The following is a 22,073-nucleotide window of genomic DNA, read 5'->3' as shown; positions in this document are numbered from 1 at the left end:
TGGAAACTGCAGTCGTGTTAGTAGCATGCAGTTCGCAAAATGTAATGCAAAATCTCCTACGTCTCTGGAATTGCTCGTGGATCGGTCTTCAAGTGTGATATGGTGGATCTTTGTTGGTTTGACATGATAAAAAAGGGTCAATAACCAATCCAACCTAGCATATCAATAGACAATGGTCAAACCATACTTTGACTGGCTCAGTAACGCCTTGGACGTCCCAATTACAGTAACATTTGGCCTCATGCTCAATCGGCTCGAACTCAGCCTTTCAACCACATGCTTGCTCAGTTTAGTCATACAGCTTGACCACATACTCTCACAGCTCAGTCGCTCAGTTACATAGCTCGGCCACATATTCTGCTCGGCCGCTAAGTTACACAACTCGGCCACATGCTCGACCGCTCAGTTATGGCCACATTTGGCCCTATGATCAGTTAGCTTAGACTCAACCCTCTGACCACATGCTCGTTCAGTTGGACCACACAGCTTGACTACGTGCTCCAACAGCTCAGCCACTCAGTTATATAACTTGGCTACTCATTCCTAAACAGTCCAACCCATCTCCTCGACTTGGGATCGGTTTCTCTTTCGGTCACATTTAGTACTAGAAGACAGACAAGCGTGTGAACTCTACCAAAAGGATAAGGACGACTACTAGGTTTCCAAATCTGATCCCTTAGATCCCCGCACACACATACCTACAATCGTCAGATGATAACAATCAGCTCTGTCAAGCCGCTGGGTGGTTAGAGACTGTCAGATATGGTATCCTTAATGGCACATTACCAGCTCATGTGACAGCGGATCACAAAATTTATTTCCTAAAACGTTGCATAATCTACTCATCTGACAGAGGAAACGTTCCCTTCAGCTACTATATAAACATCCCACAGGTATGAAGAGCTCTCAGAAGAATTCTCTACACTTGCTATACTATTTCTTCTTTCTTCTTTCGTGTTCTATGTTGACTTGAACGTCGGAATGATTTGTCGAAAAATTCTGATGCCTTCCTTACCCCTTCGCTTAATTAGTTCCTTCTTTAGAGGTTCTCTGGTCGGTGGAACCAATAAAAATTGAGATGACATATCCTTAATTGATAATTTAACCGTCCATAACATCCAATTATAACAAGGTGCCATGGAGATACTAGAAAAACTGTTGGCCCGCCCAAGCGCAGTAGCACCAGGCCGATCTGGGCCCACGCGATCGTTAAAATTTTACGTTTGCATTTTCTAATGTTTTTTCTGTCCGATGACAAACTCAGTTCTACGTTGCAGAAAAAAGTGGGCCAGTAGTCATACGACATGTGGCGTCGCGTCGAACCACCGCCCGCGTTGGTGGTCGATTCAACCGTCACGACCGACGTCTTCCCGAGAGGGTCCCACACCTTCAGGATCGTGCCGCGTCATCCGTAACTCAGATTTGCCACATGGCTGACGACGTCAGCCGCAGGAGTTGGTTACTGACACGTGTTGGGTTTGTACCAGTAGAACAGGCAACTCAGATAAGATGGTCGGTTCGCCAGCTGTCGAATGTGGCAGCGTGGTGACGCCCTCTCCTTCCACCGCGCCCGGCCGAGGCCGATTCGCTTATATATCTCTCGACATTAGCGCTGCACTCGTCGTTCCTCGGATAATATTGACGAGAGAAACGGAGCGATCGAGTTTGCTCGTTTGAGATTTGAGATCGGAATAGGGATTAGGGATCCGATCGTAGCCAATGGCAGAGGCAGCCTCGCCGGATATGAGCTTGACGGAGAAGAGGAGGAATAAGGATACCGGAGGAGGCGGCCTCCTCCTCGGGCGGTTTGACGTGGGCAGGCTCCTCGGCGCCGGCTCCTTCGCCAAGGTCTACGTCGCTCGCGACGTGCGCACCGACGAACTCATGGCCATCAAGGCGCTCGACAAGGAGAAGATCGTTAAGGGAGGATTCGCCGCGCACATCAAGCGCGAGATCGCCATCCTCCGCCGCGTGCGCCATCCCTACATCGTGCAGCTTTTCGAAGTCATGGCTACCAAGACTAAGATCTATTTCGTCATGGAGTACGTCCGAGGCGGCGAGCTGTTCGGCGGCGTCGCCAAGGGGCGGCTCCTCGAGGACACCGCCCGCCGCTACTTCCAGCAGCTGATCTCCGCTGTATCCTTTTGCCACGCCAGAGGCGTCTTCCACCGGGACCTCAAGCCGGAGAACCTCCTCCTCGACGATAACGGCGACCTCAAGGTCTCCGACTTCGGGCTGTCAGCCGTGGCTGAGCAGATGCACGTCGATGGCCTCTTGCATACCTTCTGCGGCACGCCCGCATACGTCGCGCCTGAAGTGCTATCCCGCAGGGGCTACGATGGCGCCAAGGTCGACGTCTGGTCCTGTGGTGTCATCCTCTTCGTGCTCATGGCTGGCTACCTCCCCTTCCACGACCGCAGCATCGTGGCCATGTACCGGAAGATCCACAAAGGATCCTTCCGATGCCCACGGTGGTTCTCGCAGGACCTCGTCCATCTCCTCCATCGCCTCCTTGATGTCAATCCTCAATCGCGAGCCACCATTCCGGAGATCATGGAGAATCCTTGGTTCAGAAAAGGGTTCCGACACATCCGATTTTATATCGAAGACAACCAATTACATAGCTTTAACGATTCAGACTCAGAAGATGAACAATCCCAGAGTAATCAACCAAAGCCGGATGAGACATACGAATCAGGGTCAGAATCAGATAGCTCTGTGGCATCCTGTCCAGCATCATTCTCTGACGAGCCGTACCAATGCCATCCATTGTTAAGGCCACCAAGCCTTACCGCATTTGATATCATATCTTTCTCCAGTGGCTTTGACCTCTCAGGTTTGTTTGAAGAAAAAGGGGAGATGACCAGGTTCCTGTCCAAGGAGCCTGTCGAAGCAATAGTGTCGAAATTGGAAGACATTGCAAAGGGCGTGAGCTTTAAGGTCCGGAAGAATGGATGCCGAATCAGCTTGGAAGGAACTAGAGAGGGTGAGAAGGGCCCGTTGACAATCGGCGTGGATGTATATGAACTTACACCATCCATGGTTGTGGTCGAGGTGAAGAAGAAGGCAGGTGACGGAGGGGAGTATGAAGAGTTCTGCAACAAGGAGCTCAAGCCAGGCTTACAACACCTTGTCTATGTGTCCACCCACATTGCACGTAATACTGAATAAAAAACAGGTAATTTCTTCCACTTTTCTTATGAATCTTCACGAGTTATCAAAATCAGAGTGGCCTATCAATTGCATGTTCTTGAATTTTAACTTTCATGGATATAACATGAACTGCATTGTTATGAACCTGAAAATCTTATGTCCCATTAATTAGATAATGTCACTGCTAAGAGAATCTGATCAATCATTTGTTTGAATGGTCTAAAATCATTGCTTTTTGTGAACATTTACATTCAGATATCTAAGATCTGACCAAGTATGGGCAATTTTATCCTGGTTATCATAAGATTGTTGGATAATCTACCTCCATCACATAGTTTTCCGTTTAAGATTTCACAAATTCAGAAATTATGAACAAGTAGCAAGCGACCACCATTCTTTAATCGCCGATCGATATAACTAGAGAAGACTGGAAAAACCAATTAATAACCTGACACAAGTAACAAAAGTCCTGGCACTTCACTTAAATAACTCTATCCATGTTCTTTAATTTCATGATGGGAATGCTGTCCAATTTCAATCAAAAAACTGCATCATTAGGAATTTACTTTGTTGTTTAAGCTTGCAGCTTGCCATGTTCACTTTATTTAACCAACTTTTCATTTTCTTTACATGGGGATTTATTGCATTTGCTTGTTTTATTTATAAACGTGAAAAATGGATCATGCTGTCTTTCCACTCCTTGATCATAGTTCCAAGAGCCTAAGAATGCCTTATTTGAGGGATTTTGATTGATGAAGAAGGCATTATTAGGCAGAAGCTGGTGAATTCCTTGTTGGGCTTGAATCATCTTGTAAGGGCAATATACTATGCTTTTAGTTTCTGCATTTGATATGCATGCAGTCTGGCTCTTAACAGGAAGTACTGTGCAGTTCCATATTATTTTTTCTTCTCATATTATAGAAGTTTCTCAAACTAGTTATCTATCTTGTTCTTCATGGTGCCATGGCTATCTATGTCCACACTTCATATCCTTTGTCTCTGTCACTTCTCTCTCTATATTTTTTAAAAAACAATGTATCTTAATTCTTATACTTGGTTACAATTTACAAATTTTCTTGTGATTAGGTCTACTTGTGTTGAGCAGTTCAACTCAAAGCATTGGCTGGTTGGTTGTCTGTTGGGACACTGGAGTAGAGGGATTTGTCTTCAGATGCTATAGTTATTCGGTGGACAAATCATTTCTTCTCATTCTACTTCAAATGCAGCTGATTTTCCCTATTCTTTTCTAGTGTTTATAAATACAGTTGACCATGCTGAACCTCTGACTAGCACCCATCAAACTGGCATCAGCAAGGTTTGTCAGACATTTGTTCTCTGTATTCGATTATTACCTTATTCTTTGATTAGGCCATTTTGGTTTCCTGTTGTGTAGCATGGTTACCTATTATTTTCTGTATGCATACAAATTAAAGGTCTTGAATAGTCAACAAGATCACTGTAAAGATCACACTCAGTGCCTGATATTCCTGCATTTTTGCTTGATTCTGGATCTTAGTCTTGCTGTTGTTCAGTACAGTAGTCAGAAAAATTAAATACTAAAACTCATCGATCCCATAGCTATAACATCCTACTCAAATTAATATTAAAAGTTTCATAAACGAATTGTTTAGTGTGATTTAGATAAACTTTAAAAATGCACTTGAATAAGTTGATACAATATGTGTGGATGTTAATTTAATGAATATCTTATTTGATATAAATTATGCTAAAGAAAAATAAAAAAAAATGTATATTGTATATTAAGATTTTGATATTCTGCGCGACTCCCTCATGCACGCCCGTGCACGACACGTGATCCACCGTCCATCACGCGATCGCACGTCCGTCCAAATGTGGGAAATGTACAGTGTTTCGCCCCTCGACTCTTGTCGCTTCCGATCACCCTCGCTGCGCCATCCGGCCACTGTCAGTCGCCGGCTCGGGCACGATCGACGCGCCGCTCGTTGGCGTGTCGGTCGGCGTCGAATTTCGATCGGAATCCGGCGCAATTTGGTCGAAACGTGGCCAAAGTGGCGCGTGTCGGTTTTCGGCCAAATCGCGACCGGAGACCGATCGAGGAAGGATCGCCATCGCACGTCGGTCCTTCCTCGGCCGGTCTCCGACCACGATTTGGTCGGAAACGGCGCATGCCATTGCCGGCCGCGTTCTGACCAAATTGCGTCGGATTCTGACCGGAATCCGACGCCGGTCGAAGCGCCGGTGAGCGGCGTGTCGATCGTGTTCAGGCCAGCGGCCGGCAGTGGTCGGACGGCGCGGCAAGGGCTGCAACAATGGCGATAGATCGGCTATGTCACACACAGAGTCGCGCAGCACGGATCACGTAAAATATCAAATCTTTGTATATTAATCTTAAATTTTAGTCTATTTTGCCTAAAAAAATTTACTAAAGCGTATCGGGACATAGATCCGGCACACCAAAAAAGATACGACGAATCTAGCGAGCCAAGTAAGTGACTGCCAATCCAGCCTGTCCCTGCACGTGTGTTTCTATTCGGAGCTAGGCATGGCACGATTCGTCTCTACGCGGCCGGGTGCGTTCGACACGAAAATTGAATGCGTGACGTCATAGCGACGTCAGCATTACGAGAAAGGATAAGGAGCCGCCTGTTCGTTGAAATTCGAAATCCAACGCGCAGCGGACAGCAACTGACGGTTATGACGTCAGACACGTTGCCTTGTTGGAAGATCTCAAAATGCAAGTCAAGGCAAGAGGTAGATAGAAGAAGCCGTTTGTTCTTTTTTATTATTATTTTAAAAAACAAAAGTATCATTTATTTAAATATCCAATTAAGAATTTCTCATCGATTTAATTTAATAAATTTTTTCTTGTACCCACCCTTGGTCAAAATCTAACTGTATAACCTACAATAATTTTGTCAGATCTGGTCCGTACTTCTGTCGCTGATTTTTCTGATTCAAAATTTGAAATTTCTTACTCTTGATCTTGCTGCCGAACTCGATCCGACTATTAAAGAGGCTGCGAATGATCTGCTGTATCAAGTCGAGCTCGAGCTTCTCCAATGTCGAGGTCGAGGTAACGCAGAGTTCGAACTCCTCCACTTTGCTCAGTTTCATAATTAATCCTTTCGTCTTTCTTTCGCTAATCTTTTCCGAGGAAACAGAGCGTTCGAATTACCGAAGCGGGCGCCGCTCCGCCTTCAGACCGGCTCCGAGGCCAACGTCCTCCACCGCCCAGTAGCCGCGGCGGCCGGCGCCGCCCCTAAGTCCGGTGACCGTTTGTCCCCTCGCGGCCGCTTGCATGAGGTAAACTTCTCTGATCCAAACTGAAACGGTTGTTCTGTTGTAACTGAACTACGAGGGTACTGTTTTGTAGATCCAGAAGAAGCGCAGTACCAGAGCTGTGGAAGTACTGGAACAGAAGGTTGGCGAAGCAGAGGAGGAGCTTAAGAAACTGAGAGCTCAATTGTCTTCCGCAGTAGCCGCGAAGCTCGATGCCGAGCGAGCTCTTGCCATGAAATCGGCGGGAAAAGATGAACTCGCTGTTGCTTCGCATGGCTCGAAGGAGGTGACGGCTGCAGAGGACAAAGTTCAACCGGTGGCCGCAGCGGAGCTCATGGAAGAAGAGAAAGACGACGAGGCGAAGTCCGAACACGCAGTGGCAGAACAGCAAGAAGAGGAAGAGGCGATGGTGGCGCTCAACGCTTTGCTGCTCGAGAAGGAGAAAGAGCTCGGAATTCTTCGACAAGAAACTGCGTTTTTCCGAGCGAGAGCAGCGGCAGAGATGGCCGTCACCCTCGCCGCAGCGCTTGCGACGGAGGGGGCGCTGATGGCGAAGCTCAAATCGGCGGAAGAGGAGCTGAAACAGAGAGCGGCGAAGGCGGAGCTGCTGAACCGATCAGCTGCGCTCGGCCGAACGGGAGAAAACGGCGGCGGAAGCCGAGATGAAGCGGCTGAGGACTCAGAATGAGCAGTGGAGGAAGGCAGCCGAGGCGGCTGCCGAGGCACTGGCGGAGCCGGGCGAATGGGGCCCGGTGTCGATGGCTGGGGAGGAGGAGGGGAGGCGGAATTCGGCGGGAGCTTGGGTGTTCGGCGATCTCTGGAAGAAGAAAGCCCACCAAAAATAACTTTTTTCTAAATTATTATGCTTTTAAATTGCTCACTTCACTCGAATATCGACATTGATTTTAATCGAAGTAGATGGAGAAGTCGAAATCGATCGATCACTTGGATTTCTCAAACAACCTGAGCCTGTTATCGGCCAGCCTCGACTTGTAGGCAGCCTTCTTGTACTCGCTCCACGTGAACTCCTTGTACATGCTCTGCTCCCCCTCCCTCATCAGCTGCCGCATCGGAGCAATCTTCTCCGCCATGGGAGGCCCGAAGAAATAGATCATCGACATCCTCGACTCCGAGCCATTGGCCACCACTCTGTGTCTCACGCTCCTAAACCTCCCATTCGTCAACACCTGCAGAGAATCTCCGACGTTGACGAAGAAAGAGTCTTCGTCTGGAGGAACAGAGACCCATCTTCTCATCTTTCAGAGCTATCTGCAAGCCCGCGCAGTTGTTGGACCTTAGAACAGAGATGATTTGGGGATCCGTGTGCTCCCCGAAGCCGGTCAAGCTGCAATTAAGCCCTTGCAGGACTGGGCACGTAGGGTAGTTATTGAGCCGAAATATGCCGTCGCTCGTCTCGTCCGTGACTAGCTTGCTTATCGCATCTCTCGGCTCCATTTCCAGGCCCAACGCCATGAGCTCCAGCACTCGAGATGCAAGCTCTCTGATCGCCGATAAGTACGCATTCAGAGCAGAGCTGTCGCGAAACGAATGGCTCACTGAAGCATGAGAGGATGGCTTGGAGGCGAGCGAGAAGAGGAGGTATTCCACCCAGCCCATGTCGCCATTAGAACCGATCCTTTTGTTACCGTAGCCAAACGGATTGGCAGGCCCTGACTTCTCCTTCTCGGCCGGAGGCAAAGAGAAGAACTCCACGGCCTCTGCCTCCAGTCTCCGCATGAGATCAATGGGGATCCCATGGTTAGTCAGCTTGAAGAACCCGAACTCCTCGCAGGCCTCGATGAGGGTGGCGGCTGCGTCGGGACTCAGGAGATCGACGACGGGGAGCGCCTCGAAGCTGGCGGCGGCATTGGGGGCCCTGATGAGTGAGATACGATCCAGTTCTGGAACGGACAAGACCACCATTGTTGTAGGATGGAGAACAGAGCAAAACAGAGGAAGGGTGCGAGTAAAATTGGAATTCGCAAGGCGCCTTATATAGACACTACTGATCGAAATCTTTTACTACTTTTTTACTCCTGAATGAACCTGCAAAACTAACGTCGAAATCGATCGACGACCTAATTCTTGTAGAAACTCCATGCCCTGCAGCCAAGTGTCGCCATTGTATCGTTCAACAGGGGAATTCAACGATGTGCTCTCGTAATTCTTTTTGATCGATATCAAAGCTTGACCTCTTAACTACCACTTCTTCGATCCATCAAGCCTAAACGTTAATCTCATGATTGATTTCTGCAATGGACTGCGTTTTAATATATTAGAAGATCTGAGGCCTGCAGTTTTAGTGCATAGTCAAACACAACGTGCATGTAATTGTCATGCTAAATACCGATCTAAATGTACTTCTTTTTTCCTTGTGCATGTTCATATCACGTACGTAATTCTCCATTACGATGAGGTAGTTAATTGCAGCCGGCTGCAGGTGATCTACGTACGACGAGTGAGATTTACGTAAGTCAGCAGCACAATATCGAGACGCATAAAAGATATACATAAGCAAGCGTGTCCTTTCATTAATTCCTAAATTTAATTTGTTGTTTAGTCTCTTGGGAAAGATAGAAAACTACAAGCCAAAACTACAAACAAAAGCCGGCCTGAAAAGGCCTTCGTCTTGCACAACTCTCGTAACCTCTGAGTTTTGAACTTTCTTCAATTCCTTACGCTAGCTGCACTGTTTCAAGATGTGACTGTCGTCGGCGTGCTTTTGCAAATAAAGCAAAGAACACAATCTATATATCATGTTTCTTGCAAATTGATAATTATGCTACGACGATTCCTTGGCAGAACAAACGTCGATCGATTTGCAGGAAAAATCACGTACGCACGCATGCACCATTAATATTGTCTTCTTCCAAAGGAAGATCCACAGGTTTTTAATTAATTATACTGATAAGGCTTTACCTCGATGGCTTCCAGCACCTCTTCCAACTACAGGATTAGGCTACCTAAATAAGCATCCAATAGTCCTCCATTTGTGCCCGAACAGCATTAAGGGTCACACACATCAAACACTGGTTTGCACTACGCAAAGATTAATCCAAAAGTTCAAGTATCCGAGGTTCAATAGTTGGGTGCGAGCTAGCTGATGGCACGGAGGTATAGCCTTCCTCACTTCGTGTGTATATATAGCCTTCGACACTTAGTAACTGATCGCCAACCGGAAACTGACCATGAGCGCCCAATTGAGATGCTGCTTGCAGTTCCTGTTGATCGCATTATTCTTGATCTGGAGCTCTGAGGCTCGAGTTCTCGGTTATGCTGCGAGGACTCCGACGAGGCATCCAGCGGGGACGAGCGCCGAGTTCCCGGGGAGAGCGAGAGAGAAAGGGGCTTCTGAGCGTGCCTACGAGACAAAGAGGATCAGCCCTGGAGGACCAGACCCTATGCATCACTAGCTGTGCTTCCTCCAACTAATCCTGAAGATGAATGGTCGAATAAACAGCTTCTGACATAACAGTCTAACTGTTTCAGTAATTCGAATACTACTGGCGTAGAACCAGTGAACATTCATGTATTGTTCAGGAATTTGGTTTCGAACTAAAAGAGCTCTGCGCAATAAGCAAATGAATCTTTACGCTATGAAATAAACAATCCATCAACTGATTAGGTTTGTTCACTCACCTTTGTATTGTGACTCGATCACTAAGATTACTTTTCGACTCTTTTGTTTTTGTTTTTGTGGGTCAGAAAAGGGGGAAAAAGCAACATGACTTTAATAGTGACGGAAGAGCTTACCTTAATCAGCATTTGGACTTTGAAACTATCATATAGTAACATTAATGTGCATACCTAATTTGGTATTAATAACATTAGAAAACAAAGAAACTTTTAAGTAAAAAACTTTGGACAATAGGCTTTAAGTAAATTAAAGTTGGCTAGTTGGATAGTTTATTTCAATGAAATTAAACATATATAGTTTTGAAGCCGATCGAATGCTTGAGTACTCATGAAATAGCCAATGGTTGGATCGAATTGATGTGGTTCCGGTACTGTGACCGGAAATGTTCGGTATCGTTGCTATTTAATTGACTAATTAAATGATGGTAGAATAATATTTATATATGGTTTTGTTGTCCTCTCTTATTTAACAATGGTGATATATTATAGGTGTGTTTGGCACAGTGAATGGAACAGAAAATAATAAAAATACAAATGAATATGATATGAATATAGTTTGGCCAATGGAAATTATTATTCAAATGAATTGTTCAACTAATATTCATTTGAATTTATTTAATTCTGATTTATTTGCTTGGCTTAATTAATTGGCCTATTTATTTATATTTTACCTCTTTTAGCTGGATTGCTCACTTTACATATCCATCCTTATCCTCGCCGACCCTTAAAATGAAAACAATATGCAAAAATAAAATATAATAATAATAAATAAAAAGATTATTCGCAGTTCGAATGGATGTGTCTTCGGCACCATGTACCTTAACCGACACCGTCGGTACTGATCAACCTTCCTCAGGGCCTTTGCCTTTATCCTTTCGCTTTCACCCACTCTCATTGGCGGAAGGTGGCCGACGAAAACGTCTCGCGACGACATCGTACCCCTCGATTCGGTGAGCTCAAGCGCCCCCCTACCTTCACCGCCTCACGGTCTACGGCTTGCGGTCTGCGCCTCGGCGTCGTCGCCTGCTCATAAACCTACTTGCTGCCGAAGGCAAGCAACTGCCTTCCTCCTCTCCTTCCTCCCTTCTCTGTCCCGTTTTTCATGGCATCGGGTGGATCCTCTGGACGGGCAGCCGCATCGGGCTCCAGATCGTTCGATTTCGGCTCCGATGACATCCTGTGCTCCTACGACGATTTCGCCGCCCAGGACACTTCGATTGGGAAGCGATCGGATCCCCCTGGGAAGGTTAGTGTCGCTCTTCTTTACGTTTTCGTATTTCACTTATTGATGTGACGGTTTCGATGTCGTGGTGTTGGTTAGTTTGGATGATCCCTAATATGTCATACTTGTCAATAGAAGTAGATGTTTAGAGTCTCGGAGTGGAAGGAGGATTCTATGTTTACCTGTAATTTGCATCTTGCGTCAAGTTTAATGCGATTGTTTGTTAAGGGAAAGGGAATAAATAGGGTTTCGTTTTCCTTTTCATCCTATTCACTATTTTCTTCGAATTTGATTGATCCCGGTTTCATGGTTTGCTGTGGATCACCTTTGCATATACATTATCACCATGGAATAATTTGGACATTATGATGTCTTTATCTCACTTCTTCCATGTAATTTTAGATGGTAATCCGCTATGTATGATTGTGTTTTGATGGATTGTCATGTCATGTTAACTCCTTGTGTAGGACTTATGGTGATAATAGTAGCTATTATATCTCATTTTGTTTTAGTCCTTGATCTTCCAACATACCTCTTTTTTTTATTTAAAAAAAAACTCCATTATCATTGCTGAACAGGATCTCCATGAGAATAGCATGGGAAGACCATTACTCAGTATCTATGAACAAGACGAGTATTCCAGGGAAGGTGTATTATCTTCTGTCGAGAAATGCATGAAAAAATATGCTGATAATCTACTCCGATCTCTTGATGGTGTTAGCGGTCGTTTGTCACAGTTGGAGATTGTTTGCTACAAACTTGAACGATCTGTCAGTGAGCTTCGAGCTGATTTTATTCACGATCAAAGTGAAAAAGATGTGAAATTCAAGTCTCTGGAGAAGCATCTTCAAGAAGTAAGTTAGACCTGAGATCAAATATTGTTCATTACTATTATGGTGATAAATATGTACCCCTTAGTTTGTGGGTACATTTATTCTTTTTTCAATTCCCAAAAGAAGTGGTTCATGGCAATCAAATTAACTTTTTTCAATAAAAATAAATGTCATGATAAATGCTGTTTTTTTAAAAAAAATCATGTACGAAAACAAGAAATTCTTTCTTTGTTTTATTTTCTATTCTCTCTTAAATTTTCCACATGGGGTCAACAAAGGGATTTAGGTTGCACAGCCTTTGGAACTTAAGAAGGCACATAGAATACTCCTAAGACTCCTAAACTCCAAAAGGTATTTATAATTTGGCCTTATCAGGATCACGTAATATCTTTCATAAACTCAACTGGATAATGCTTTTTCTTCTTGAAAGTTTTCTCTTACTGAAATCTGTGACAAGCTGCCCATTATGATACAGTAGAAATTTCAAATTCTTGTTGGATCATATTGATGTATCTTGGCATTATTTGGCATGATAATTTCTTAAGTCAGTATGTCTATCTGCCTCATTGCTGAAGTATATTTATGTATAACATTAGGGATCCACGTGGTTCTCTGCCTTCCTCATAATATTTCTTTGGTTGATATAACAGTCCAGCTTATTCAGCTATGATTTTTTTAGGCTTTACTTCTACAATAATTAATGAGCATATGATACATCTTTTATACAAACCATCAAATTATAGTCGGAAAGCCTCAACTATGCATTTAATACATTTTATCAGCTCTACAGGGTGGGAAATCTACTTGCTAGGATAGCTATATAGTGTTTCTTCATAATGCACAAGTTTTTCTATTTGATATATTCTAGATTTTCTGTTCTCATCTAAAGCTTTTCATCAATATTGCACTATTCTTTGAGTAATATGATCACATTCTTTGATTCCATTGGGTTTTCTACTACTTCAAATACTAAATTGATTCAGCTATGATTCTTTTTAGGCTTTACTTCTACAATAATTAATGAGCATATGATACATCTTTTATACAAACCATCAAATTATAGTCGGAAAGCCTCAACTATGCATTTAATACATTTTATCAGCTCTACAGGATGGGAAATCTACTTTCTAGGATAGCTATATAGTGTTTCTTCATAATGCACAAGTTTTTCTATTTGATATATTCTAGATTTTCTGTTCTCATCTAAAGCTTTTCATCAATATTGCACTATTCTTTGAGTAATATGATCACATTCTTTGATTCCATTGGGTTTTCTACTACTTCAAATACTAAATTGATTCAAAATATCCTTCCAGTTCATGCCAAAATCTCACTCTTAAGATCTATTCATCACTTGGGACTTATTATTACTTTAGATTAAGGCCTATTAAATTTGCTGCCTGCAGTGTTTGTTGCTTGATATTTTCCATAGTTCAATTGGGCTTTTACCATGGTTATATCAGTCAGCTTTGAGCCTATGCCAATAACTGATAAGACAGACAAATTATAGAAAAGCTTGATTTGTTACCAGTCAATAGTATAATGACTAAATTGATACAAGATAAGGGATTTATGACTAGCTGGACAATGGCATCTCAAGTTGAAGGACGAGCGAACTAATATTTTGTGATTGTCACCATCATCATCATTGCAACACTATTTAGGTTCGCAAACAAATTGTATGTACTTTATTGAGATCTATGCAAAGCTACGGCATTAGTTTTCAAATTATTTAAATTTTCTTTAGCACATTCACTAGAGTTTTTTGAATTTTAATCTCTCTATTTCTTGTACTCTAATTGATGGTTTAACAATAGAATATAATTCTTACCTTTAAACATGTACATCATCAGAATCTATTTTCTCTCATTTTATCATAGATTGGAGTCACATGTGATTGCTCCAAGATGTAATACGTTTTCATTCTATCCATTTTGATAAAACCTCAAATATCCATTTTAACATGGTCATATCTATTTCCTCAAAAAAATTTTATATGTATTATTTTCTATTAATAACACTCTAATCAGTAGAGTGGGTCTTACAACAATCCTATAAAACTCTCTTTTAACCATAAATGTTACACGTCAATTACATAAGACTCTAGGAACTCTCCATTACAAACACACTCTTTATCCTGATTAATGATACATTCATTAAAATATCCTTAAATAATAAATCAAAAGATATTTGCAACTCTTATAGAAGTTAATGCTTGTTTATCTAAGTTACTCCCTCAATTATTTTCTTGTCATTAACATTTGATTTCATACATTTAATTTCAATTCCACATTACCAAAACCTCTAGTTTCTAAATTTTTTTCCATAAAGGTTCAAGTTTAGTTTATTTACACTTCCATCAATTAGAAGGGATATTTATGCTAATAAAATACACTAATTATCTTAAATGTTATTAGTGAGATCATCTTGTACATACACAAAAAGATATAAATTTAGAGCTAACCCTTGATGTTCAACCAACAATTATAGAAAGTTATTTTGCAACATTACCAATAGTTCTAACACACTAGTAGCCTATTATCATACATATCCTTTATCATATTAATATTATTATTGATATTCTTTTTTTTTTTCTTTCTAAAACCCACCACAATAATTATCTAGGGAATTGGGACTAACATATTATTTTTCTAGATCAACATTTATCATATGCAATTTTTTCTTCTTTTCAATATTTTTTCATTAACTATCTTATTAAAGAGGTAGCATCTGGGTTTAATCATCTGAGTATAAACTAAATTGTTTTTCTGAAATGTCTGTTTCATCTCCTATGCTCCTCTTATTAGATGCTCCCTAAAGTTTGATGGTATAACTCAACTTCATCCCTTTAGAATTAGAACAATATTTTTATATGACATTTTTTAATAAATTGATACTAAACAACTTTTCCTCCATTTCTCTGTCATTTTCTTCATTCTTAAAATAATAACTTAGTTAACCAATATTTTGTGATAAACATTTATCCTGGTCACACGATATTCTTTGCCATTCTGTCCGTGAAAATGAGATTTTTGTAAAGGTTATATCAAGAGGGATCCTTGGAAAGCAGTAGAGACCATTTATATGCTCTTTGATGAGGCTTATTACTATAAATACATCCAAAAGTCATAAGTTGCATGTTATTAGGGATTGGCTAGATGGAATTAAGCTGAAAAGTCCATTTATATGGTCTTTGATGAAGTTCTGGGTTGACTACATGGATTGCCTAGTCTGCTGAGCCATTGACCATCTCATCATTTGTATCAAGGTAATGCAAACTCCTTTCCCCTCTCCTTGAACATCTCTGGCCTTGACTATAACTCCATGCACCATTAAGCTTGGTTCATAAAGTGGGGGAACTGAAGCTTCAGCCTCTTGAACTCCAAACTTGACATACATTCTCTCACTTCATTCTCTATTGAAGATAGCCTAATTGAATGTTTATTTAATCATTACGTATTCTGTTCTTTCACATCTATCTGGGTGTCGTCAACAGATGATAAATAAACTTTTGATTCTGTTGGAATTTCTGTTGCTTTTGCCTGATAAAAGTTGCAAAACAGAGGCCCTCGATATATGCACAATACCTCTTTTTCTCCTGCAAATAGGAATAGGGTTTTTTTTTTTAACTCAATGAGAATGACTTATATATACAAACATAAAATGCTCTTACACTTGTCTGTATTCTCAAGCACAAAAGTGTGAAAAATGATGCTTTTCAGTGGACAAGTCTGACATTGTATGCAGAATTTGCCATATTTTTTATCTGCCTAACTTTCAAGGTATTAAGTGATTAACATGCATGCCCTCCTATGAATACCCTTGAAATTCATTAATTTCTGTCTCATTCCATGCAGTGAAGCATAACAGGAAACTTGATTCCTGTACCTGTTTAATCCATTTTTGCAATGCTTTCTACCATGTTCACGGATAAATATTAAGTCTTTAATTCTGAGAATGCTCTTTAGTTCTTTTCATTCTTTCATCTGTTCCATTTTAGCAGATCTGATTTCTTTATACTTTCCTGTTCAGGTGCATAGATCTGTTCAAATTCTGAGAGATAAGCAAGAACTTGTTGAAACTCAAAAGGAACTAGCCAAACTTCAACAAGTGCAGAAAGAATCTACAGAGAAGAATGAGAATGCTAATGCACGAGCAGCGTCAGAGCCAAAAAGCCAGAATGACAAACTTGACACTGGAAACCAACAACTGGCACTTACTTTACCTCGTCAAACTGTTCCAACAGTGCTTCCTGCTGGAAATTCTCAGCCAGTCCAGCAATACAAAGAACTAGCTATACCCCAGCAAGCACCTGTGCTCCCCAATATTCAACAGGACCAAATTATGACTAGCCAAGCTGCCAATTACTATGGTCAGCATCCAACAGTTCTGCAAGATCAACGCAATCAACCTGTCCAGCCTGAGCAGCAGTACATGCAGCCGAGATCCCAGCTTCAGGACAGACCAATTCAGGCACCGCCACAGCTGCCAGTAAATCAGAACCAACCTCCATCTTTTCCTCAATACTTCCAACAACTGCCTCCACAGACAGATCAGCAGCTGCCACAACAAACTGCTGCACAGGCTCAAATCAGACCACCTCCACCATCATATACCCCTTACCCATCTCAGCCTGTGAATCCTGCTTCTGAAATGTTTCCTAGCAGCATGCCTATGCAGGCTCCTAATCCAGCAATTCCACAGTCTGGAGGGATACGCCCCGAAGCTTTTGCATATGGTTACGGAGGGACAGGTAATTCGGTGTCACAGCCATCTCCACCTTTGCATCATGGCATACAGCAGCCAATGCAGCCTCCAGTTAGCCAGAGCTCCTTTGGGCCACAGCTAGGCAAGGGTGGTGGGTACATGGGCAATGCACCTTATCCACTGCCATCCCACAATATACAAGGCTACAACACAGCCTACAGCTATCCACCAAGCAACCTTCCAGCTGCTAGGAACCAGTACGACTCCCAGTTCATCCGCAATCACCCCTATGGAGAAATGATTGAGAAAGCTATAAACATGGGATTCGATAAGATTCAGGTTATAAATGTTGTCCAGCGGATGAGCGACAGTGGGCAGCCGATGGATTTTAATGCTTTGCTCGATAGATTGAATGGACAGTCTGGTGGCATTTCTTCAAGAGCATGGTGAGAATAAATGGTAGGTGCTTGCTTCTGTTTTTTTTTTCCTATCAATGTCTCCTGTACATTAATAATCTTTCTGATACAATTTCTATTCTTAATGTCTGGACCTTTATCAATTTGCCACGTGAGAGTTAAACATCATATAGAGTAATTTACTGATTCTTCTTTTATTTTTTATGCCTGGACCTTTGTCAATTGCCGCATGCAATGTCTAGAGTTCAACATCCTATCAAGTAATTTGTTGGAGCTTTGAGTTAATTTGTAAAGGGGGCGTCCGGAACATAGTCGGGATAGAGTTTTATTCTGGGCGGACTTGGCTGTCCGAATTGGCATGGAGTAGCAGGAAGTCGTACTTGGCTCCTGCAATCCGTCTTCTTTATGATTCTTCTCTTTTTAGAGTTGAAATCATGTTTTTCTGATTTAAGTCAGTATCAATTTTTCCTTCTCGTGGCTGGATGATTCTTCTCTTTTTAGACATGGGTACTCAAAAAAATGAAGTTAGTCCTACTCTCAAACCGTCAAAAGAGTGCCCGAGTGGTTAATTGTGCACCGCGATCAACATCGATAGAGTTTTTCGAAAACAAGAAGAGAGAAACGACGATATGTAATTAGAGAACCGGTTATTCCAAGTCTAAACAAAATCATACATTGTCCGACTGATGGAGAAATGAAATGCATCTGCAGATATTCAGGAGCTATTGTCGAGCAGGCTGCACTTGTTCAGATGATAATCTCGTGGGTAGACCAAGTGACTCAGCAATGGTTTTGACTTGTGCGATCATGGCGACCACGTCATTAAGCCGATTCACAGCAGAACCCACGCCCTGCGATCAATTCAGATAATCAAGAACACAAAAGAATCTGATAAAGACCGATTAGAAAGAAAACAGAACGCATACCACACCAGCTGCTCCTGCTGTTAAAGCCATAGGTGCAGTAACAGCGCTTAATCCAGATGAGCACATAACTGGAATCTGAACTGCTCGGGAAATGGAGTATGCAGCTGCTAGCGTTGGTGTCGCCTACATTTTAAAGAGGAAAAATATTACCATTTTTCATCACAAGAATTTCATACTGTTGTTACCTTCTCGATCAAACCAAGGACACCAGGTTTTGATGGACTTGAGTATTTTCCTCCTTCAGTTTGGATTATATCAGCACCTTCCTGTTCCAGCAATTCCGCTAGCTTCACCTTTTTAAATTGACAAAAAAAAAAACAACGAGAGATTGTGTTAGTGACAAATCTCAGTTTACGAGGATATAAATGAGCTACCTGATCAGGGAGACTAAGCATGTGGGGCACGGTTACAGACAGTGTAATGGATGGAAGAATCCTTCTAGTTTCTCTAGTGAGCTTTAGAATCTGACAATTGCACCACAAAATAGTGACGAGATAGAAATAGCTGAAAATAAATAGGAAAGGAAAGATGCACATTACTCGAGGAACTGCAAAGAAAAGCATCATCATATACCTGTTCAGGGGAAAACTGAATTCCCATCTCGTAGAAAGAATCATAATTTCCAATTTCCACCTGCATTTTGCAGAAGGCATTTAATGTTGGTATAGGCAAACAATCTATCTGATCGAAACCAGTCAAGTTCATCGCATCCTAACCATTTGGGCACCTGCTTCCACTGCAGAAGGAAATGCCAAAGGGTCTACAGAGGAAACACAAATCTGCAGAAACAATATCATCATAAGAATGAAGAACTGTGGTAGCGGTTCAAGTGAAGCAACAACTCACCGGTAGAGACGTCAAACCCAGAGAAAGCTCTACCAATTCCCGGTCACAAGCTATATCAACATGCGTTGCACCTCCCTGTCATTCATTACGCAACACAATGAAGCATCTCGCTAGCCATTAAAAAGCAAATATTCCTAAAAGATGGGTAATTAAACGCAAACCTTCTCTGCAGCTATGACTACGGAGGCAACCTTATCCTTGTCGAAATTTCCAAGTCCTGAAATGATCTGCAAAATGGCATGACCAATCAACGGAAACTACTCATCTCTGCCAACTTAACGCAGAACCTAACCTTGAGTGCTCTCCTCTCGCGGAAGTCCCTGAGAACGGATTCCTTGGTGGCCGAAAGCGAGGCTCTCGGGGCCGCACAAAGCCGACGCTTCGACGGCCGGCGGCCGCCAGTATCGGCGCTGCCATGGGGGAGATGAGAGGCAACCTTAGGCAAGGATCGAACTGGGAGGACGACTGCCATCGCTACTGCACTTGGAGATAAGATTGAGCCACCAATTTTATTTTAAAGTATTTTCAAAATTTTAAAATTATTGAATAAATTGGGCCATAATGGGCCAAAATAATTGGGCCTGAAACTTCATGGTCTCTAGGTATTAATCGTCATAATCGCATATATTTGCGTCATAATATATGTAATCTAATCATTGGAGTGGTCGATTCAATGTGAAATGAGTTGGCACGTCCAAAGAAAATCTAGTTGTGGATCACATTCGTACCACAAGAATAAAGAGGAGATTTAGTAAAGTCAAAGGCATTTATCACGGGGATGGATGAGCCACCTGCTACGCTTTGTGTTGTTTATGCTTAACGATCTTTGACTTGTATTGTGACAGTTTGCGAAACACTCGGATGGGTACTTTTTAATATTAAATTTTCACATGGGGCAAATTGTTGATCGATCGATCGATCGTCTGGCTGAGGAAGAACGCTTGACTTGGAAGGAATCAGACAAACTGACCTTTGTCATGTTTACGGCTCGAACTAATTAACAGTTTGATATTCCAATTTAAAACTTATTTCAGGCCAATCAAACTGGTAGATATTGATAATTTTTTTGTTAGAGGAATGGTCGTTATCAAACATTTTTAGTCAAAAATATTTGATAGTGAAAGAAGCTTAAAAGTATTCATGTTAAATGTGCACCCCTTGTATTTTTATGGTCTTCTAAATTTGTTTATGTTCAATTTTCCTAATTATATATATATATATATATATATATATATAAATTTAAGATAATTGCATTATTAGGGTTCTTCTAATTAAGTTTGTTTATATTATTTTTAAAAGGAAAATTAATGCATGGGATGAGCATGCACCATATATATTGTATACTCTTAGGCCCTTTGAATGGGTCCGTATTTAATTTCTATGATTTTCAATAATCATATAGGATGATTAAATATTTTTGGTCAAAAGCATTCTACAAATACTAGTTAATTGAATGTATATAATAATTCTAATCGATAATTGGTCGTTGTCAAGTACGTACCTTTGGCCAAAAATGCTTGGCAATAGATTGATCATGGTCAAATGAACACTATTGCATTCTTAGAGCCCTCATATTCATGCCAAATAAACATATAGCATCACTTTCAATCAATCAATTAGTGGATCACCTATAATAACAAAGTGGGTTTGGCAAAGGATGAATTTAGGAGATCATAGGTGTAGGGCAATATAATGTTGTTGGATCGATGTGCCCTTTAGATAAGAGAAAAATTAAGTGTGCCCCTTTTATAAACTAAAGAAAAAAAAAACTATAGTTGTCAATTATATATTCCAATAAAATAATTTAGATTCGATCTTTTTCTTTTGACATCCGGTCAAGCGGCAATATATATATATATATATATATATATATATATATATATATATATATATATATATATATTCAACAGCTTCAGACTGCATGTTACAGGCATCAATGGTGAAGCAAAGCAAAGCTCAACAAGAATAAGCACAAAGTAACGCTGGGCGTACGTCGTCAAGGCTGGCCACACCAATCGGCCTGCATCTATCAATCCTTTGATAAAAGATGAAATTCGTCATTCTAACGGTTCATACGATCAGGCCTACATCTGTCAAGCATCTATATATCGTCGTTTGGTCGAGCATGCACAAGCTTAGCTCAGGCCTCACTTCTGACGTCGACAATTAACACCGTGAAATCGCCCTCTTCCAGTTTCCTTTAGAAATTAAACCAGTCAACAATATCAGGCCGGGCAGTCCCCCTCGAGCTCTCCCTGTCTCCTCATATCCTTTTCATGTCTGCAGCTTTAGAAAGAGAAAAAACGTTTGTGCCAGAAAGCGTACCCTATACATACATACATACACATGAGATATATAGATAGATAGATCGATCGATCGATATAAGTATATATATATAGATCAATATTAATGCGTCGTCGTCGTCCCTGCCGGGCGCCGTCACATTAACTGGTTGTAGCTAGCTAGGTTTTGCCTGATATATATTGGGCTGTTAAAATCTGATGAAATTAAGGACTTGGAGCAGTCCTTTGGAATTGAAAACATAAAGTTATAAAAAATATTGTTGCTTGTAATTGATTCACTTATGTTAAAGTTAATGATGGGGCCATGGAAAACAAAAACCTAGTTTGGTACGAGTAATTAGTTAAACATCACATACCTCATCTTGACTAATTGTGTGTGTCAATGGACCAACTGTGTATACTACACGTGGTGAGTGAGGAAGAAGCTAGGCAACTTAATATTCACACACACACACAAAGAAATATTTACTGTCCAACGCACACAACGCATTGAATTGGTCATGCATGAGCCGTCCTCTGTTCAACTCTTTCTTTAATCAGCCACACTCCACTGAAAAGTGCCACCATTTAAAAGGCCAACTTATTATTTAAACACTAGTGGAACATGCATGTCGTTTGGTCAATTACAGTGACGGGATTAGGTGCACGCGTCATCACCCGTTGAAAATGGCTCCCCATGAAGACAAGTCAACCTCAGTGCAGTAGTCTTTAATTTTTTTGTATAAATAGAAAGCTTCTGTATTTGTACCGCATGAGGGCTGCCATTGACT

General features: G+C 41.6%; 4 protein-coding genes and 1 pseudogene across 5 annotated transcripts; 3 read left to right on the top strand and 2 right to left on the bottom strand.

The window, feature by feature from the left end:
- The first annotated feature begins 1,643 nt into the window (after nt 1-1,643).
- LOC141820594 (CBL-interacting protein kinase 19-like) lies at nt 1,644-4,704 on the top strand. Its single transcript, XM_074707933.1, has 2 exons — nt 1,644-3,178; nt 4,240-4,704. The coding sequence occupies exon 1, from the start codon at nt 1,720-1,722 to the stop codon at nt 3,169-3,171; it is 1,452 nt and encodes a 483-aa protein (XP_074564034.1). The 5' UTR covers nt 1,644-1,719; the 3' UTR covers nt 3,172-3,178; nt 4,240-4,704.
- A 1,490-nt stretch (nt 4,705-6,194) lies between these two features.
- On the top strand, nt 6,195-7,259 carry LOC141820763 (interactor of constitutive active ROPs 4-like; annotated as a pseudogene).
- Nucleotides 7,260-7,355: 96 nt separating this feature from the next.
- LOC141820753 (gibberellin 2-beta-dioxygenase 3-like) lies at nt 7,356-8,337 on the bottom strand. The gene is given in 2 exon segments (XM_074708118.1): nt 7,356-7,661; nt 7,663-8,337. Coding segments are annotated over 2 exon segments (981 nt in total).
- A 2,656-nt stretch (nt 8,338-10,993) lies between these two features.
- On the top strand, nt 10,994-17,383 carry LOC141820762 (uncharacterized). Its single transcript, XM_074708123.1, has 3 exons — nt 10,994-11,296; nt 11,851-12,126; nt 16,138-17,383. The coding sequence occupies exons 1-3, from the start codon at nt 11,153-11,155 to the stop codon at nt 17,260-17,262; spliced, it is 1,545 nt and encodes a 514-aa protein (XP_074564224.1). The 5' UTR covers nt 10,994-11,152; the 3' UTR covers nt 17,263-17,383.
- Nucleotides 17,384-17,860: 477 nt separating this feature from the next.
- On the bottom strand, nt 17,861-19,475 carry LOC141820678 (uncharacterized protein ycf23-like). 2 transcript variants are annotated; one of them, XM_074708039.1, is made up of 9 exons: nt 19,293-19,475; nt 19,162-19,227; nt 19,001-19,075; nt 18,871-18,933; nt 18,728-18,787; nt 18,529-18,618; nt 18,340-18,447; nt 18,155-18,277; nt 17,861-18,079 (listed from the first exon to the last, which is right to left on the bottom strand). In XM_074708039.1, the coding sequence occupies exons 1-9, from the start codon at nt 19,470-19,472 to the stop codon at nt 17,951-17,953; spliced, it is 894 nt and encodes a 297-aa protein (XP_074564140.1). In that variant the 5' UTR covers nt 19,473-19,475; the 3' UTR covers nt 17,861-17,950. The 2 variants fall into 2 exon arrangements, with proteins under 2 accessions (XP_074564140.1, XP_074564141.1); XM_074708040.1 differs by having other exon boundaries at nt 18,160-18,277.
- Nucleotides 19,476-22,073: the final 2,598 nt, after the last annotated feature.

Source organism: Curcuma longa, unplaced genomic scaffold, assembly GCF_044706935.1.
Source record: "Curcuma longa cultivar G26 ecotype Majalengka, Jawa Barat unplaced genomic scaffold, ITB_CL_G26_1.1 utg509_np1212_2302976_RagTag, whole genome shotgun sequence".
NCBI classification, from domain to species: Eukaryota; Viridiplantae; Streptophyta; class Magnoliopsida; order Zingiberales; family Zingiberaceae; genus Curcuma; species Curcuma longa.
The sequence above is the reverse complement of the archived record's forward strand: the minus strand, read 5'-3'. Positions and strand labels throughout refer to the sequence as shown.

Coding starts and splice junctions, on each gene's coding strand:
- LOC141820594 (XM_074707933.1), top strand. CDS start 1,720: ATGGCAGAGGCAGCCTCGCCGGATATGAGCTTGACGGAGAAGAGGAGG.
- LOC141820762 (XM_074708123.1), top strand. CDS start 11,153: ATGGCATCGGGTGGATCCTCTGGACGGGCAGCCGCATCGGGCTCCAGA. Junction 11,297..11,850: donor GATCGGATCCCCCTGGGAAG/GTTAGTGTCGCT, acceptor ATTGCTGAACAG/GATCTCCATGAGAATAGCAT. Junction 12,127..16,137: donor TGGAGAAGCATCTTCAAGAA/GTAAGTTAGACC, acceptor TTTCCTGTTCAG/GTGCATAGATCTGTTCAAAT.
- LOC141820678 (XM_074708039.1), bottom strand. CDS start 19,472: ATGGCAGTCGTCCTCCCAGTTCGATCCTTGCCTAAGGTTGCCTCTCAT. Junction 18,788..18,870: donor TGGAAGCAGGTGCCCAAATG/GTTAGGATGCGA, acceptor TGCAAAATGCAG/GTGGAAATTGGAAATTATGA. Junction 18,278..18,339: donor TCCTTGGTTTGATCGAGAAG/GTAACAACAGTA, acceptor TTTAAAATGTAG/GCGACACCAACGCTAGCAGC.